Here is a 20,160-nt window from a genome sequence, read left to right as displayed (position 1 = left end):
CAAGGAAAAATCGATGCTAACATCCAATATTCTTGTAGAATTTGATAAACAGCAGCAGAAGCAGTCTGGCTGCCATGCCACCTCCAGGCTGCGTAAGGGAAGATGAGAAATTTGGAAGATGATTCCTAGAAGGGACTTCATGGGAATAGCAAGATCTGTGGTTCATTTTTACTCCCCATAAGTGATGGGGGATTGTGAGGGGGACCCCAGGAGAACTGCCACTAGGGATGGGCCTGGCAGAGATGAGACCCTCTCATGCCCCAGGGGAGGCACACTGAGTCCCGGAAGCCCACTGCCCTCCCCCAGGGTGCTGGAAGGGAGCCTGATGACAGTGTTCTTCCCACTGCTTGACTTGTGTGCCCTGAGCTGGGGACATCCGTGGAAAAAATGGCTAGCGTCGGCTTCCTCCTGGAGAATTCTAAGCCCGGGGCCAGGAGGAGAGAGAAGACTCAAGGGATGGGAGCTGCACACGCACTGCTCTGTGGGGCAAGTGTGAGCTTCCTGTCGGCCAAGGGGATGCGTGGAGGGAGCTGGGCTTCAGGCATCCAGACAGGGGCCCGCATCAGCAGGCAGCCCATTATTCCAGAAGACCCCAGCAGTAGGAGGCTGTGGGATGTTCCACTGGGGGCTCGAGTCAGCAGGAGCTCTCACGGGATTAGGAGGGTGTCACTGTTGGACGCCGCACCGTAGGGAGTGCCTATGGGGGTATCCGAAGAGCCAACAGTGCACCTCGTTCTGACACAACCTTTGCGTGTGTGCCGTGGTGGAGCGTGTGGTGGCCAGCAAAGATTCACCACGAGAGAACTGCCAACAGAAGCAGCTGAGTTAGGGGACTTGCCGGTTGGTGTGGCGAGGGCAGCTATACTTGACTAGAAGCCCTGTGGTCTTCCTGGCTTAAAGCACCAGAGGGCTGAGTTTGGGGCACCACACACCTTGAAAGTGAGACAGGAATCCTGCAATGAGGAGAACCAGAGAAGGGGAGTCCTAAATTTTTCATATAAAATCCTCAATCTCCGGCTGACCCCTCACGGTGGGGCAGATGCCATGGCACCAGCTAAGGCAAAATAGCTGCACAGGGATCCCAGCTGCTGCTCGCCACGTGGGAGACAGAGGTGGAATCCAGCCGAGCTGATCACCCGCCAGAACAAAAAGTCAATGCTCCTTGAACGCTGCAACAGCATCCAGGGGCTCTAAACGTACCATCCTCAATGTCCGGCAGACAGTCCCAAAGTGCTAGACCCAGGAGGAGGCAACAGCCAAGTGCCAGACACGGGAGAGAACGGGAGGCATAGCCATCCTCACGAGAAAAGGCAGCTAATGCAGACTGACCCCAAGGTGACCCAGAGAGTGGATTTGCGAGAAGGTTTAAAAACTACTGTAACTCTGCTCAAGGACATAAAGAAAGCTACCCTTGTGGCGAGTGGGCAAGTAGGAAATCTTGGCACAGACACAAAAGTGTAAAAAAGATCCAAGTGCGAATTCCAGAACTGAAAAATGTAATATCTGGAATAAAACATTTGTTAGTTGGTATAAGAGCAGGTTAGGGAAGACAGAGAAAGATCAGTGAATTGGAAGACAGATTAGTAGAAACGGCCCAATCTAAAGAACAAAGAGAAAGAAAGAAAAGGCGGGCAGACCCTCGGGGCCACGACGGTCTCAAAACAGCTCACACGGGTTAATGAGAGTTTGAAGGAAAAGACAGAGAATGAGGTAGAAAAAATATTTGAAGAAATAGTGACCAACAATTTCTCAGATTTGGTTAAAAATATTAACTTAAAGTAAGTGGACCCCTAAAGTACAGTCGTCTGTCCCTGAAAGCAGCTGTAGTTGTCCCTCTGCCTCCGTGGAGACGCATTCTACCAATTCAGCCAACTGTGGGTGGAAAATACGGCGTTCACAGGCACACTGCATGGACTTCTTCTAAGTGGTATGAAACCCCAACTCCTATAAGGCCAGCTGTATAGAAAGCAAAAAGTACACTGCAAATGAGGAACCTGCTCATTTTCCAGGCCCCGTGCTAAAGCCTGTTCCCAGGTGAATCACCAGCACACGATGAATGTGTTTTCCTGAAACTGGGTTTTTCCCATGGGTTTTCTTAATGCAGAGCAAGCAGAGAAGCCTGGGTGGCCATAACACCTGCTCTCCTGAGACCCAGCTTTCAGGCCCCAGGACGGGGGGCGTCTCGTGGGCAGGGAGGTTGTGGCCCTGGGCTGGGAGGCTGGGAGGGGCTCTGAGGCTGTGCATGGGGTGGGTGGGGGTGGGTACTGACCTGAGGCCAGGCCGCAGGATGGCGTAGCCCACGATGAAGTGCACCTTCTCCAGGTTGGACATGGGGCGGTCTGTGATGGGGCCACTGGGCTCAAATGCTTCCTCTCCAGTGCTCAGCTGGCTGGCCACCTGGAACCCAAAGGCCGCCATCAGGACAGCCGCGATTCTTCCCATTTGCCAAGGAGGAAACTGGCGCGAGGAGAGGGAAGCCACAGCCTGGAACCCTGCTGGGACAGACTGAGGTTCCGTGCCCTGGGCTCACCTGGCCTGTGACCCGGGAGGACCGCTTCAGCTTCATGGAGGAGATCTCCTTGGTTCCCCTGTCCCTGCGGCCGGGCCTCTGTGGAAGGGAACAGTTCAAGAATGACTGTGGCTCGGGGCTGTCCTAAGCCTGGGCTCACCTTGGTGATGCTGCCCCTGCAGCCAATGGGGGGCAGAGAGTGAGTGTCCCTCTCATCAGGCATCTCCTGGCCCCAGCTACAAAGCACCAGCACCATGCGAGCTTCACAACACGCACACGTGCACATCGCCTGCCGGGCGAGGAAAAGGAGGCCCAGGGACGGCAAGAGACTAGACAAAAGCTGCTCACCATCCTTCTGGGATGGGCTCAGGGCTGTTCTTCTGATCCCAAAGCTTGCGCCTCTCCCCAGTTAAGCTCTCCGAGGACGGACTGGGTCTGAGCCCAGGTGCTTAGGACGCCCCCAAGCCATGGCCACTCAATAAAAATGCGGCAGATGAATCAGAGGAGGCTCTGCCCGCTGCCAGGAGAGCTCTGCCCAGGGGTCAGAAGAGCCCAGGCTTCAAGCTGGCGTCCAGGCAGGGCGGGGCCTGCCCCCAACTGTTAGCATCTAGTGGTCTCCTTAGGCAGAGGCTGTTCCTTGTCACCATGGTGTCATGAGAAGAATTTGCTGTCAAAATTGGAGCTCAGTGTGGGACTGGACATGGGTTGAGATCAGCCCAGTCTGAGGCCAGGCACCAGCTTCTGGCTGGGGCAAAGCTGGTTTGCCACACCGGGGCTGACTGTGAGACACGCTAGCTGGTGAGCTCCAAGAGGTCTGGCTCGGCCCACTGCCCTGTGTGTGGGGCACGTGGCAGGTATTTAACAAATGTGTGCAGGAAGGAAAACCTGAGATCTGACCTCCAGGAAGCCAGTCTTGCTTCCCCCGTGTCCACCCTCCGGAGGTGCAGGGTGGCTGGACTGCCTCCCAAAGTCCCTTCCCCGAGCAGTTGCCAGCCTCCAAGGTGCCCCGGTGATCTTCCCCTTCTGACCCTGCCCTGTGTGGCACGTGACCTCGAGACTAGACGTTGCATCTTCCTTCTTGCTTCCTTTCTAGGATCAGCCATGCTGGGGGAAGCCACGTTGTGAGGATGCTCAGGCAGCTGGCAGAGAGGCCCACGTGGGGAGGAATGGAGGCTCCTGCTATCAGCCACATGGATGAGCCATCTTGGGAGTGGACTGTCCAGCCCCAGGTGACAGCTTGGTGGCAGCCTCATGAGAGACCCTGAACCAGAACTATCCCGCTAAGCTGATCCTGAGCCCCAGAAACTGTGTGAGATAATAAATTTGTGCTATTTTAAGGTGCTAAATTTGGGGGTAATTTGTTACACAGCAACAGATACCTAATATGCCCTGGTAGCGCCCACACCTCCAGAGATGAAGGACTCAGGGCCTGGGCCCAGGCAACTTCCATGCACTTCCCGGACTGGGTTGGCCATGCGATAGGGGCCGCAGGTCTCTACACAGTAGTCTGCACACAGGACCCCACAGGCATCTGAGCTGAGCCCGGCCAGGCACCTGGACGTGCGGGGTAGTCATGGGCCCTGCCCACTGGTGGGCCCGAGTGCTATCACTGCTGCATAATTCCCTGGTTAGTTCCACTGGGATTATGGCATGCGACTGGGCCTTCGGAAGGACTTCTGACCCAAAATGGATGCAAATTAACTTTCCATCGGAGGGCAGGGTAGAACTTAGGTCAAGAACTTGGTCTTTGGGCCGGGCATGGTGGCTCATGCCTATAATCCTAGCACTCTGGGAGGCCAAGGCAGGAGGATTGCTTGGGCTTAGACGTTCGAGACCAGCCTGAACAAGAGTGAAACCCCGTCTCTATCAAAAATAGAAAAATTAGCTGGGCATCATGGTATGCGCCTGTAGTCCCAGCTACTCAGGAGGCTGAGGCAGGAGGATTGCTTGAGCCCAGGAGTTTGAGGTTACAGTGAGCTATGATGACGCCACTGCACTCTGGCCTGGGTGACAGAGAAAGACTCTGTCTCTCAAAAAAAAAAAAAAAAAGAAGAAGAAGAAAAGAACTTGGTTTTTGAATTCAGCAGAACGATTCAAAGTTCAGGTCCCGCACACCTGTCCGCTGTGATCTGGGGACAAGTCATTTCATGTCTCCATTTCTTTAGCTATAAACAAACATAGTAATCCCCACCTTGTAGCGCTGCCACCTGGGGATTGAATGAGGGGAAGCAGCTGGCACACAGCAGGCCGTCGGTCAGTGTTGTTATTACCGTCGCATGCATTTGAATCCAGTGTAGGTCAAATGTGATATTCAGAGCCCAGGAGACTCTCTCCATTAATGACTGTATAATTCAAAGAGTCTTGGGCATGCTCTGGGATTCACGAGTTTCTGAGTACAATTCATGACTGTAAGTACCCTGGTGCCCTGGCCCGGGGGTTGAGTTCAGTGGGAGGGGCTGACGGGAGGACTCCGGGCCCTGTCTCCCCTTCCTGTGCAGCTTCCCAGGGCCAGGCCCTCCCCTGCCTGCTGCCCTCACGCCGCCTACCTGTGCAGACCCTGCTTGCTGCAGACTCTGGGCGCCACCCGCCCTGCCCAGCGTATCGTGGATCTGCTGCATCACCGAGCTGTCTTGGCTGCTCCTGGCATAGAGCACTGGCTCCGGGAGGTCGCCCATGAACCTCAGGATGATGTTCCACACGGCCAGGGCGGCCTGGGGAAACGAGATAGAGGCCTGGCTGGAACCCTGCTCCCAGCACTGGGGCCCCTTCCTTGCTCCCTCTGAACCACAGCTCGGACTCCGGGCCCTGGGAGTGTCCTGAGCTCCCAGAGAACAGCGGGTACCGAGCAGTCAGCGTCGTCCTCATGGTAGAGCAGCGGGTATCGGAGGGGCCGCCGGATGTGTGTGTGGCTGGCTGATTTCTGGAAGTAAGTCACAGCGAACTTGGGGAAGGTGTACTCGGCCAGGCCATCCACATCCCCCTCCGGCTCCTCCACTATGGGCACTGTGTCCAGGTCAACCTCAGGCAGCTTCCGGGTCTTTGCTTCCAGGTCCTGGGGGTGAGTGAGGGAGAACACAGATCAGCGGTCCTCGCAGCCAGCATCCAGCTGGTCAGCCGGCTGCCAGCAGGGTGGGCATCGTGGGGGGCTGTGGAGCAGGTCCTCCTGAGGGGGTCCCAGCACCTGCTACACGGTGCGAGGGGCCCAGAGCGGGGTGTGGCAGGGTCCACACAGGACAGCCTGGGGTGCTGCTCCTCCTGCCTTCTCCCCACTCCCCCGCCATGGTCACATTCTGCAGAACGGTAGCCCCGAAGGCGCGCTGGGGGTGGCCTGGGGAGCGCTGCATGATGACAGCGTGGAAGTGCTCGGGAGTAAAGGCTCCAGGGCGCCTGCCTTACGGTGGGAAAGGTTTGACTGCAGAAATCCACACTTGCTCCCCTCTTCTCTGCGTGACATGGGACCACCCAGGGCTACAGTGCACACGTGGCCACCCACTCGGCAGCTCCCCCAGCGGGCGCTCGGCTTCTCAAGGAGCGGGAGCCGGACCAGGAAAGGCCTGCTGGTCTCACCTCGAAGCGCGGCGGGGCCTGGCCCTCCTGACCCCCGATCATGGCAGGGAGGAAGCCGAACACTTCTTCCACCATCTCCGTGTCGGTGACGGCGTCGTAGATGGACTTGCGCTTCTTGGCGGGGAGAGCGCTTTGGCTCTTCTCTTCCGCCGGGACCGCCAGCGGTGCCTGTACACACCCCCAGGGGAAGGTCACCCACTGGCCCAGCTCTGCCTGCCTCACAGGGCAAGCACCTTCCAGAAGCCAAGTAAGCCTCATCCTGCCGTCATTTGTCCAAATCAACATATTTTGCTCTAAAATAATAGATTTTAACAGCTAGGGCGACTAGAAGTCAACCAGCAGGGCTTTCTGTTTCCCAGTGGAAGCCAGAGGTCCAGAGAGGTGAGGTTTCTGGTTTGTCCCTGGCCCCACAGGGCCCCACAGGGCCCCACATGGCCCCTGAGGCACCACCTCAAACTTCAGGGACCCCAGAATGGAGGTACAAAATGCAAGCAGATGCATCCTGGTGCTGTCCCCTGCTCCCTGTCCTCCCAGCCTCCCAGACCCGGGGCAGCTCCCCTTGCGGTTTCTCTGTCCCTAGAACTGTCACACACAGCCCAGTAACAAGGAGTCTTGCTCCCCTCCATGCAGTAGTGGCCTCTCACAGCCCATCTGGCCCAGGTCTCCTGTGCCTTCCTGGGGAACCACCACTCTTGCCAAAAAATCACCCCCAAGGCGAAAGGGAGGAGACCAAGGAGCTCGACCTCCGGGATCCAGGTATAAGGCTGTCCTGCCGATCCGGTGCCTCTCCATGCTAGGTCCTGCGAGCCGCTGGTGGTGGCCGAGGCTCCCCAGGTGGCCTGATGGGCTGCGGTAGTGCTGACTTTGGCCAGGGAAAGGGAAGAGCTGTCTCTGGTCTTTCAGCCCAGGAGGCGCCTCTTAATTTGCCTCCTATATTCTTGCTGTGATCTTAATTTTTTTTTTTTTTTTTTTTTGAGACAGAGTCTCACTCTGTTGCCCAGGCTAGAGTGAGTGCCGTGGCGTCAGCCTAGCTCACAGCAACCTCAAACTCCTGAGCTCAAGGGATCCTCCTGTCTCAGCCTCCCGAGTAGCTGGGACCACAGGCATGCACCACCATGCCCGGCTAATTTTTTCTATATATATTTTTAGCTGTCCATATAATTTCTTTCTATTTTTTTTTTTAGTAGAGATGGGGTCTCGCTCTTGCTCAGGCTGGTCTCGAACTCCTGAGCTCAAACGATCCGCCCACCTCGGCCTCCCAGAGTGCTAGGATTACAGGCGTGAGCCACCGCGCCCGGCCATCTTAAGTAATTTTTAATGTTTTGCTTAAGGTGGGGACTTTCCAAAGAGGCTTCTGGTAAGAGTGCCATACGGCTGCTCACCCCTCCTGCCTTCTCTCCCTGACCTGGGCCGATGCCGGCCCCACCTGCCCAAGTGTTTGGGTGACCACCTACACTGGCTTTCCGTTGCTGGAAGCTCCGCCGGGCAGCCATGCCCCTGGCGTGGGCCTGAATGACCAGCACCGCCCTCTTCTTGGCCTGGACCTCCCGGCGCACGAGGTAGCCCCTGCAGAGGGCCTGCAGCTGGACCATCCTCTGCCGCATGGCTCGGTACTGCTGCGCCAGCAGGCGGCCCCGGGCGATGGCCTGCAGACGCTCAAAGCCCACGAGGATCTGCAAAAGCAAGAGGGAGGCGGGCTCAAGGGCAAGAAGGCCCTCTGGGGAACAGGGAATGATTCCCCAGGAGACCTCGCAAATCAGCTATTGACAGCTGCTTTTTGGCAAAGGGCTGGTCCTAGAATTGCATACACCTGTGAGCGTGGGCATATTGAGAGAGTTGTTGCTTGTAAAGTACCTGGAACACAGCCTGTTAGGCAAGTAAATGCTAAATGAGCATTTGTTAAATAGCATAAATCATAAAGTGGCCTCCTGGGGGCCATGGACAGAGAGAATCGGATTGGATTTCACGTGGGCAAGAGCATTCCAGAGGCCATGTTTCTCACACCTGCCAACCAAGTCCGGCCAACTTGTCAGGGGCCAGCACACCTGTGTAGAGGCCTGCAGCCAGCTCCATCAGGCTAATCTGTCAGGGCAACTTTAAAATAAAAGGGAAATAAGAAATGGATGAACATCCACTTTTGTGCTACAAACATCTCCCGGGCCCTTGCAATGTGCCTTGTTGGCTTATTGATGACCAACCCAATGGGTCAGCTTAAGGGCTGGGAAGTCACACAGCCCTGCATCCAAACCCCAGCTCTAGAGCTTACCAACTGTGTGCTCTTGGGGAAACCACCTGGCCCCTTGGTGCCTCAGTTCCTTGATTAATAGGATTGGTTTAACATCAAATAAAATGACTCATGCAAAGCAACAGGCCCCGAGGAGCCTTCCCATCCATACAGGTCAGCTATTATGCCCTTTGTGAGCATGGAATGCAGAGAGGCCAGAGCCAGTCTTGCTGATGTGACCACTCTATGGCACAACCACAGTCACATCCATGACAAAGGCAAGTGGCCAACTGAGGCCCAGCAGGGTGCGGCCACGGTTGCTCTAGTCTACTCGTTAGGCAGATACTCATTAGCAAGTGCTTGTGGTTAAGAGAAAACTCAGGAGTGTTTGAAAAAGAATAACCAATCATTTACTTATTTTGTTGCCTGTAAATTGGGAAGGAGTAGGCATTGTTCCATTTCAGAGCAGGACACCTAGTCTGGCTCTGGAGATGCCCCAAATTCTGCAGAACACTTGGAAGGCCACAGGGGGCTAGAGACTATGCTAAGACGGAAAATGTGGGGGGCTGAGGTCTGATCTCATCTGTGAGTGATTTGATCCTTCCCTCCTGAATCTCTCATTCAGGGAAACAAACTCCAACAATTTGTCTTTTATTGGACAGTTAACACATTTACCCTGCAGGCCTGGCCTCCCCAGCGAGCTCTCTCACCAGCTTGAAATTCTTCCGGTTGCAGTAGCCTCTCCACCAGGCCTGGAGGGTCACGGCCGCCCGCCTCTGCCTCAGGAACTCCCTCCTAGAAGGGGACATGCAAGCCTAGGTCGTGAAACGACCCTAAACATTTGGAAGCCTTTTGGGGGAAAACTGATTTTGAAGGGAAGAGGGATAATAAAATGTTGGGGACAATGAATACACACGCTTTCTCAGAAGCCTTTGTAGACCAAAAGACACAGGCAGATTAGAAACATGAAAGCTACTGTTGACAACCCAAATTTGAGAATGACCACGGTTAAGTTTTTAAAGTAATCGAAAAATTCTGCATTCCTTCCTATCTCCCCCAAAGCTCTGAAGGGCTAAAATTCATTCCCAACTGTTTATTCCTTGCCAGACCCCGCCTCCGGCCCCGGGCTGGACCCGGAGAGGACAGCCTGAGCGTTGGGCTCTGGAGAGGCAGAGACTCCCGCAGGTGAGCTTGGAGCGCACAGCCACACAGGCGCACTTCATTTATTGCACCTGGCAGATATTGCATCTTTACGGACTGAAGGTTTGTGACAACCTTGAGTCAAGCAAGTCTGTCAGTGTCATTTTTCCAAGAGCATGTGCTCACTTTGCGTCTGTATCACATTTTGGTAATTCTTGAAATTCCTCCTGCTGCAGTGGCTTCTTTTCAGACTTTTTCATCATTATTACATCTGTTACGGTGATCTGTGATCAGTGATCTTTGATGTTACCATTGTAATTGTTTTTGGGTGCCACAAACCACACCCATATGAGATGGCAAACTTAATCAATGCATGTGTGTGTCCTGACTGCTCCACCAGGTGGCTGTTCCCCTTTCTCCCTCTCCTTGGGCCTTACTGAGACACAGTGATATTGAAATTAGGCCAGTTCATAACCTTATAATGACCCCTAAGTGTTCAAGTGAAAGGAAGGTTGCACGTCTCTCACTTCAAATCAAAAGCTAGAAATGATTAAGCGTAGTGAGGGAGGCACATGGACAGCCATGATGGGCTGAAAGCCAGGCCTCTTGTGCCAAGCCGCTAGCAAGTTGTGAATGCAAAGGAAAAGTTTTTGAAGGAAATTAAAAAGTGCTACTCCAGTGAGCACACAAATGATAAGAAAGCGAAACAGCCTTATTGCTGAGATTGCTTATTGCTGAGAAAGTTTGAGTGGTCTGGATAGAAGATCAAACCAGCCACAACATTCCCTTAAGCCAAAGTCTAATCCACAGCAAGGCCCTAACTATCTTCAATTCTGTGAAGGCTGAGAGAGGTGAGGAAGCTGCAGAAGAAAAGTCTGAAGCTTCGCAGAGGCTGGTTCACGAGGTTTAAGGAAAGAATCTGTCTCTAGAACATAAAAGTGCAAGGTGAAGCAGCAAATGCTGATGGAGAAGCTGCAGCAAGTTATCCAGAAGATAAGATAAATTTATCTTTAGCTAAGATAAATTACGAAGGTGGCTACACTAAACAACAGATTTTCCATGCAGACGAAACAGCCTTATATTGGAAGAAGATACCATTTAGGAATTTCAAAGCTAGAGGGGAGAAGGCAATGCCTGGTTACAAAGCTTCAAAGGACAGGGGCTAATGCAGCTGGTGACCCTAAGTTGAAGCCAGAACTCATTTACCATTCCGAAAATCCTAGGGCCCTTGAGAATTATGCTAAATCTACTTTGCCTACGCTCTAGTAATGGAACAACAAAGCCTGGATGACAGCACATTTCTTTATAGCACCATTTACTGAATATTTTAAGCCCACTGTTAAGACCTACTGCTTAAAAAAAAAAAAAAAAAGATTCCTTTCAAAATATTTCTATTAACTTACAATGCACCCAGTCACCTAAGAGCTCTGATAGAGATGTACAAGGAGAGTAATGTTGTTTTCGTGCCTGCTAACACAACATCCATCCTGCAGCCCATGGGTCAAGGAGTAATTCTGACTTTTAAGTATTACTATTTAAGCAATACATTTATTAAGGCTATAGCTGCCATAAATAGTGAATCCTCTGATGGATCCGGGCAAAGTAAATCAAGAACTTTCTGTGAGGATTCACCATTCTGGATTCTTCATTAAGAACATCTGTGATACATGGGAGGAGGTAAAAATATCAACATTAACAGGAGTTTGGAAGAAGTTAATTCCCACCCTCATAGATGACTCTGAGGGGTTCAAGACTTCAGCGAAGGAAGTCACTGCAGATGTGGTGGAAACAGCAAGAGAACTAGAACTAGAAGTGGAGCCCGAAGGTGTGAGTGAATTGCTGCAATCTCGTGATAAAACTTGAATGGATGAAGAGCTGCTTCTTATGAATGAACAAACAAAGTGGTTTCTTGAGATGGAATCTGCTCCTGGTGAAGATGTTGTGAACACTGTTGAAATGACAACAAAGGATTTAGACTATTCCATAAGCTTAGTTGATAAAGCAGCAGCAGGGTTTGAAAGGATTGACCCCAATTTTGAAATAAGTTCTACTGTGAATAAAATGCTACCAAACAGCATCTCATGCTAGAGAGATATCTTTTGTGAAAGGAAGAGTCAACCAACATGGCAAACTTCATTCTTGCATTATTTTAAGGCATGCCACAGCCACCTCAACCTTCAGCAGCCACCACCCTGATCAGTCAGCAGCCACCAACATGGAGACAAGACCTTCCACCAGCAAAAAGATCACAACTTGCTGAAGGCTCAGATGATCATTAGCATTCTTTTAGCAATAAAGTATTTTTAATTAAGGTATATACATTGTTTTAGACATAATGCTACACTTAATAAAACACAGTATAGGGTAAACATAACCTTTATGTATACTGGGGAACCAAAAAATTAATGTGACTCACTTTATTTTGATATTCACTTTGGTCTGGAACCAAACTCACAATATCTTTGAGGTATGCCTTTTATCTCACACTTAACTGAATTTTCTTATCACTTCTAATAATTTTTCAGGGGATTTTCTTAGGTGTAATCAGTAGATATTAACCATATTAAAATCATCTATAGAACTTCGATATTTATTGATGCCTGGCTCCCACCCAGTCCAATTAACTCAAACTTTTGCTGATGGGTCCAGCGTGTATACACACACACACACACACACACACACACGTTTAATTCCCCAGGATTCTAACAGGCAGCCAAAGTAAACAGTTGAATTACCAAAAAATAAATATAATCTCTTGCCTTTCTAGGGGTCCTTAACTAGAGGTTATTGCCCTCTAGGGCTGTTTGGCAGGGTTTAGAGACACTTTGGTCATCACGATGGTGGGGAGAGTGTGGGAGAGTAAGCAGAGGCCAGAGGTTCTGCTAAACATCTGACAATGCACAGCACCGCCCCCACAGCAAAAAACCATCCACCCCAAAATGGCAATAGTGCTGAGGTTGAGAAACTGTGATTTCTATCTTTTCTTTAATTTTCTTCTCTAATTGCATTGGCTAAAATAGCAAGAACATGGTTAAATATCAACTATGATAACTTCCAAGAAGATGAAATGGACACACTTTTCTTTAGTTGCCAATATCAGGAATGAAACAGGGGATATCATTACAGACTCTGCCAACATCGAAAGGATAATAAGTGAATACTATGAACAACTTCACACACACACATTTGATAACTTAGATAAAATGGACCAATCCTCAAAAAGCACAAATTACCACAACTCACTTAATATGAAATAGATAACTTGAATCATCCTATAACTATTAAGGAACTTAAGTGTATAATTTAAAACTCCCTGTAAAGAAATCTCCAAGCCCAGATGTTTTCACAGATTTCTACCAAACCTTTAACAAAAATTTCACAAAATCTCTTCCACAAAATAGAAGAGGAAGAAACACTTCCCAATTCATTTTATGAAGCTAGTGTTACTCTGATACCAAAACCAGACAAGACAATATAAAAGAAGAAAACTTCAGATTTCATGCATACAGATGCAAAAACCCTTAACAGAACATTGGCAAACAGCATTCAGCAACATAACAAGAATCATATGCTATGACCAAGTGGAGCTTGCTCCAGGGATGCAAGGCAAGGTCAATGTTTAAAAATCAGTCAATGTAGTCTGTCACATAAAAGCTAAAGAACAGAAATTGCTTAATCATGATCAACAGATGCAGGGAAAAAATGGCAAAATTCAATACCCACTCATTATAAAAACTCCCAGAAAACTAGGAATTTGGGAAACTTCTTTAACTTAAGAAAGGGCATCTACAAAGAACATGCAGCTAACATTATACTTAATGATTGAAGGCTGAGAGCTTTCTCCCTAAGATATGGGACAAAGCAAAGATATCTGCTTTCACCACTCTAATAATACTGGAAGTTCTGGCCAGTGCAATAGGCAAACAAAGGACATAGAAGACATACAGATTGGAAAGGAAGAAATAAAGTTGTCCCTATTTGCAGATGGCATGATTATTTACATAGAAAATTCCAAGAAATCTATAAAAAGTAAGTGAGTTCAATATGGTTGCAGGATACAAAGTCAATACACAAAAATCAATCATATTTCTACATACTAGCAATGAGCATGTCAATGTTGAAATTAAAAACACAGTACCATTTACAACCACTCCAAAAAATACTCAGGACCAGGCACAGTGGCTCACACCTATAACCCTAGCACTTTGGGATGCCAAGGTGGGAGGATCATTCGAGGCCAGGAGTTGGAGACCAGCCTGGGCAATAGCAAGACCCCATTTCTAAAAAAAAAAAAAAAAAAAAAAAAATTTGCCAGATATGGTGGCGCACCTGTCGTCCTAACTGTGTGGGAGGCTGAGGCAGGGTGATCACATGATCCCAGGAGTTTGAGGTTGCAGTGAGCTATGATCATGTCACTGCACTCCAGCCTGGGTGACAGAACAAGATCTTGTCTCAGGAAAAAACAAACAAACAAACAAAAAAAACCAAAACAACAACTTACGTGTAAATTTAACAAAACGTGTGCAGGATTTATATGCTGAAAACTACAAAATACTGATGATTGAAATCAAAGAAGATCTAAATAAGTAGAGCTAGATATCATGTTCGTGGAATGCAAGACTGCACACTACAGATGTTAATTCTCTCCCAAATGGATAGACAATGCAATTGATGTCAAAAATCCAGTAAGATTTTTTTTAGAGATATAGACAAAACTATTTAAAAATGTACATGGAAATGCAAAGGAACTAGAGGAGCTAAAACAATTTTGAAAAACAAGAGTCAGAGAAATCAGTCCACACTGCTTCAAGACTTACCATGTAACTACAGTACAAGACACTGCGGCATTGCGGAGGGGCGGACACACAGATGGATGGAACAGCACGGGGCACTCAGAAACAGAGCAACACAAATATGGCCAGTGGATTTTTGACAAAGACATAAAAGCAATTCATTGAAGGAAGATGGACTTTTCAATGAATGATGCTGGAGCAACATCCATAGGAAAAAAATTGAAAAAGAACCTTGGGCCGGGCGCGGTGGCTCACGCCTGTAATCCTAGCACTCTGGGAGGCCGAGGTGGGTGGATCGTTTGAGCTCAGGAGTTCGAGACCAGCCTGAGCAAGAGCGAGACCCCATCTCTACTAAAAATAGAAAGAAATTATATGGACAGCTAAAAATATATATATAAAAATTAGCCGGGCATGGTGGCGCATGCCTGTAGTCCCAGCTACTCGGGAGGCTGAGACAGGAGGATCCCTTGAGCTCAGGAGTTTGAGGTTGCTGTGAGCTAGGCTGACGCCACGGCACTCACTCTAGCCTGGGCAACAGAGTGAGACTCTGTCTCAAAAATAAAAAAAAATAAAAAAAAATAAAAAATAAAAAATAAAAAAAAAGAAAAAAAGAAAAAGAACCTTGACCTAAATTTCACACCTTATATAAAAACTCAAAATGAAAATGTACCATGGACCTAAATATAAAATGTTTAAAACCATAAAACTTTTAGAAAAACACAAAAGAAAATCTTTAGGCAAAGAGTTCTTAGACTTGAGACCAAAAAAGCATGATCTATAAAAGGGAAATTTGATGATTAGACTTTATCAAAATTAAACACTTTTGCTGTGCAAAGACCCTTTTAAGAGAATGTGAAGACAGGGAGAAAATATTTGCAAACCACATAACTGACAAAAGATTGGGATCTAGAATATACAAAGACCTCTCAAAACTCAACAAAGATTTCGATTAGAAAATCGTCAAGCAACAGGCTCAGACATTTCACCAAAGAGACTATATGCATATGGCAAATAAGCACATGAAAAGATATTCAAGAGTGTGATAAAAAAAATAAAAAAAAACAACAAAGAATAAAAAAAAAAATAAAAAAAAGAAAAGATATCCAACATCAGGAAATGTAAATCATAACCACAATGAGATATCATCACACACCTATCAGAATGGCTAAAAAAAACCCAGCCACAACATCAAGCGCTGGTGAGGGTGAAGAGAGACTGAGTCACACATTGCCGGTGGAATGTAAAAGTGTGCGGCTGAGATAGGGAACTGGCAGACCCCGCTCAATAAGGAATAATAAGACTTGAACCAAAGTGTCTGATAAAACCAGAGGAGGTGCAGAAGCCGGCCAAAACTAGCTGGAACCAAGATGTCCATGAAAACTAACCTCAGGTTACCCTCACTGCTCATTATACGCTAGTTATAATACATCAGCATACTAAAAGAAACTCCCAACAGCGCTATGACTATTTGCAAATGCCATGGCAACTCCCAGAAGTTATCCTATATGGTTTGAAAGGGGGAGGGATCCTCGGTTCCAGGAACTTCTCCACCCCTTTCCCAGAAATCTGATGAATAATCCTCCTTCTGCTTAACACAAAATTAAATAGAAGGTATAAAATAAGACCCTGGAAACTCACAAAGTGCTACTCTCTGCTGCTCTGAGAGACAGCTGCTGCTCTGCCTATGGGCATCCACCTTTCTTTTTTCCTTTTCTTACCTCAAAAAACTTGCTTTTGCCTTATCTGTCAGCTCCCTCTTGAATTCTTTCCTGCACGCAGCCAAGGACCCACTTGGCCTTGAGGCTGGACCTCAATTTGGGGGTTCACTTTCCTGGATCACAGCCACTCTTGAAAAAAGTTCGGTGGTTTCTTTAAAAATGGAACATGTGGCCGGGCGAGGTGGCTCATGCCTGTAATCCTAGCACTCTAGGAGGCCGAGGCGGATGGATCGTTTGAGCTCAGGAGTTCGAGACCAGCCTGAGCAAGAGTGAGACCCTGTCCCTACTAAAAAAATAGAAAGAAATTATCTGGACAACTAAAAATATATACAGAAAAAATTAGCCGGGCATGGTAGCGCATGCCTGTAGTCCCAGCTACTCGGGAGGCTGAGGCAGGAGGATTGCTTGAGCCCAGGAGTTTGAGGTTGCTGTGAGCTGGGCTGATGCCAGGGCACTCTAGCCCGGGCAACAGAGTGAGACTCTGTCTCAAAAAAAAAAAAAAAAAAAAAGGAACATGTAACTACCATATGACTCAGCAATTGCACTCCTGGGCATTTATCCCAGAGAAATGGTAATTTGTGTTCACTCAAAAACCTGTACATAAATGTTCATAGCAGCTTTATTCATAAAAGCCAAAAACTGGAAATAGCCCAGATGTCCTTCAACAGGTGAATGATTAAACTGCAGTATATCCAAACTAGAGAATACTACTTAGCAATAAAAAGGAACAAAATACTGGTGCACGTAACAACCTGGATGAATTTCCAAACAAATATACTGAATGAGAAAAATCAATCCCATAGGCTACATGCTATATAATTCCATTTATATAACATTTTTGAAATGGCAAAATTATAGCAATGGAGAACAGATTACTGGTTGCCGGGCGCTACAGAGGGATGGGGGTGTGGGGGAAGGGAGGTGGGTGTGACTATACGAGGGCAGCACACGGGGTCCTGGTGGGGACGGGACGTTCTGTATCTTGACTGTGTCAATGTCAGTGTCCTGGTTGGGTTATTGTACTATAATTCTGTAAGACGCTATCACTGTGGGAAACTGGACAAAGAGTGTATGGGATCTCTTTGTATTATTCCTTACAACTGCATGTGAATCCACAATTGCCTCAAAACAAAACTTTAATTAAAAATATATGAATCAGTTGGCTAGCCTCCCTCTGATAGGCCGGCCTGGCTGGTCTGATGCCACCCATGGGCCTGAGACCCGGGGCACCAGGACCCGGCCTTCCTCGCCGGCCGCTGGCTTCCTCGCAGCAGAGCTGCCCCTCCGTCCCGGGCCAAGCTCCCGGCCCTGCTCCCTGGGCCACATTCCCTATTCCCGGGGCTGCCCATCTTCTCCCAGTTTCGCATGCCTGGGGTTGCAGCCCTTTCTACGACTGGGGACCAGCAGTTGGGATGGCTCCCGGGACCATGCTGTGGGGACCTCGAGGCCTCCGGACGAAGGAGGCCGGGTGCTGCGGGGGCTGCTGACGGGCTGAACCTGGGCTGAAACACGAGTGCTGCTTCCCACTGACCAGGGAACTGGGGCGAAGCCAAACTACTTCACAACCCAAACCCACACCCCCTCCAAGATGACTGAAGGAGAGAAATAAAATGTAGTTAACAGCTGATCCTTCACTTGGTTCACTCCTCTTGCTTATGGAGTGGTTTTTGTTTTTTCCAAACATTCCAGTGATGTATTGGAATTCACAGGCTGCAGTGTCCCAGGTCAGGAGGTCTTGGGAGATCTTAATGACCTCCAGAGAGGGACCCGCAGGAACACGTGGCCCTGGTTTGTGGGGGACGTGGCGGGCAGTGACGCGGGGAGGGCCGGCACCTGTGTCTGTAGCCCCGCAGGACTCTCTGGATGCTGACTGCTGCTCTGTCCAGGGCCTGGCTCCTCTGTATCTCCAGCAGAGTGTCCTGGTAACCCTGGGGATGGGACAGGTGCCATCAGGGAGCCGCCCAGCCTCACCCCGCCTCCCCAGAAGGCAGTGCCTCTCTGACCTCTCCCAGGAGGGCGACCCTTCGATTGACCTGGATGTGGCTCAGAAACAGGAGCTGCGACACCTCCCACCTTGGATTCAAGAACTTCCCGCTTTAGCCTTTCTACTTCCTAACTCAACCTGGCAACCTTCATTTCTACTCTGGAGAATCTAAGGGGGCACATTTCTTTGAATTTGTGTTTTATTTCCCAAAATTCATGCAATGTTTGCATTCAACTGTATGAGATCTACAGTTGTTTCAGTATAAAAATGTTTCCTGCAACCCGTGAGTAGGATTCAGGGTGCGAGCCGACAGGCCTTATTCATCCCTGGGCGTCCCTGTGCCTGAGGATGTGACTCGAGGGCCTGTCAGCCCCGGGAAGCCAGGGGCTGTCTCTGCAGAGCACAGAGCAGTGTGGCCCTCAGGCAAGTGGGGAGGAGAGGCTGGGAGCTCAATGGCCCCTCCTGCCTGCACCAGACTCTGTCACGCAGCCTCGAGCCTGGGCAACAGAGACAGACCAGACCCAGCTCTGGCCTCGAGGAGCAGCAGGGACAGGAGGGATGGAGGGGTAGCCACTGTCCTCTCCTGCCCTCCCCAAAAATCTGCCCACACTGACCTCGCCTCTATGCCCCTGTGGCCCTTGCTGTCTGTTTTGCTCTCCAGGCAGTGCCCCAGGGTGTCACCTCCCCAGTCAAACTGGAAGCCCTCTGCTTCTTTTCCCTATCTGAGCCTCAGAGCCCCAGCACCGGCCTGACTAATGTACAGACAGATGGACAGACAGACCACCTGGAGGGCTGGGGCCAGGAGGTCCCTCTGGAGACAGATGAGGGCGGGGGGGGGCAGTCACATTGGGGAAGAGGAAGGAACAGCGGGTATGGGGCAGGAGGCTCAGGTGAGCTGGCTCAATCTCTTCCTTCTCTTCCTTCTCCCTGCGCTTGCCTACCTAAGGCTTATGAGGATAGGGGACAGGGGGTTCTCTCCCCGGTGGCTCTTTGACCCAACTGGCAATCCTGGAGGGCCACGAGGCTGCCTGTACATGGCCTCAAGCTCCCTGTATGTTGTGGGGGAGGCAGGTGGTGGTGATGCTCATACAAGCCTCCTAGGGATGAGTCAGCTCACGGGCAGTCAACACACCGCACCCTTCCATTGCGGTGCCAGCTCTCCGGGGGCTCTGGAGAGGCTCACAGCCCCCTGCTGCAGGCTGTGGCTGCTGGCATGACCGAGGCCTGTTCTCAGCACGCTGGGAGCCCTCTCTGAGCTCCTTAGTGCTCTCCGGCTGTGGCTGGGAGGTGCCTCCTCCTTCCCCTCAGGCTTGTCCTAGGGCGACAGTCCCCAGCCTCTTTGGCACCAGGGACCAGTTTCATGGAAGACAATTTTTCCACAGACCAGGGGCTGGGGGGAAGGTTTCAGGATGATTCAAGCACATTACGTTTATTGTGCAGTTAAATCTCTCAGCTAGTGATAATCTGTATTTGCAGCCGCTCCCCAGCGCTCGCATCACCGCCTCAGCTCCACCCCAGAGCGTGGGGAGCGCGCAGCCTAGAGCCCGCGCACGCGCAGTGCACAGCAGGGCTCGGGCGAGAACCTGCGGCTGCTGCTGATCTGACAGGAGGCGGCGATGCAGCGACGGGAGCGGCCGTAACACAGATGAAGCTCCCGGCTGCTCACTCCTGCTGTGTGGCCCGGTTCCTAACACGCCACGGACCAGTAGTGATCCGAAGCCTGGCGGGGGGAACTGCGGTCCTACAGGACCCCTCTCTGAGACGCTTCCTGGACCCCCATAGGCTGGGCTGGCTTCCCGGTGCTCTCGCCACCTGGCGTACCCCTAGCACGACCTTCTCCGTCTGGGCTTCCCTGGGGGCCAGGGCCACGCGCAGCGCTGGAGCAGAGGAGTCGGCCGGAGCCCAGTGGAGACGCCAGGCCGGCGCAGGAGCTGCCCAGCCCCGTCTCCAGGAGGCCGCCCGCCGGCGGGGTCCTCAGGGTCTCACCTTCAAGAAAATTTTGGTCTTTCCCACTTTCCAGTCTTTGTCTGTCCCCAGCCACATGTCAGCGATGCCCATGGTCATCTGGCGGAACTTGTCCCGCAGCTGCCAAGGAGAGAGGGGGGTGGCTCAGAGCCTGTCGGAGCAGAGAGCCCCGAGGCTGAGGTCTGGGGACCGGTGTCTTCCTCCTCCTCCCACAGGCTCCACTGCCAGGGGCTGCCCGGCACAGGCACAACGGGCACCTC

General features: G+C 50.4%; 1 protein-coding gene across 1 annotated transcript in view; it reads right to left on the bottom strand.

Moving 5' to 3' along the window:
* The window catches only part of MYO7B (myosin VIIB), a 73,728-nt gene that overhangs the window by 16,753 nt on the left and 36,815 nt on the right, over positions 1-20,160 (bottom strand). Inside the window, exons 17-25 of the mRNA XM_069474635.1 lie at positions 19,922-20,020; positions 17,785-17,879; positions 9,011-9,095; positions 7,531-7,749; positions 6,077-6,244; positions 5,352-5,561; positions 5,056-5,220; positions 2,531-2,608; positions 2,270-2,397 (exon numbers count right to left, since the gene is read on the bottom strand). Of these exons, the coding sequence (XP_069330736.1) occupies positions 2,270-2,397; positions 2,531-2,608; positions 5,056-5,220; positions 5,352-5,561; positions 6,077-6,244; positions 7,531-7,749; positions 9,011-9,095; positions 17,785-17,879; positions 19,922-20,020 (1,247 nt within the window). The remainder of the gene's footprint in view (positions 1-2,269; positions 2,398-2,530; positions 2,609-5,055; positions 5,221-5,351; positions 5,562-6,076; positions 6,245-7,530; positions 7,750-9,010; positions 9,096-17,784; positions 17,880-19,921; positions 20,021-20,160) is intronic.

This window comes from Eulemur rufifrons, chromosome 1, assembly GCF_041146395.1.
Source record: "Eulemur rufifrons isolate Redbay chromosome 1, OSU_ERuf_1, whole genome shotgun sequence".
Lineage (NCBI taxonomy): Eukaryota > Metazoa > Chordata > Mammalia > Primates > Lemuridae > Eulemur > Eulemur rufifrons.
Note: the sequence above shows the minus strand (reverse complement) of the source record. Positions and strands in the feature narration are given on the sequence as shown.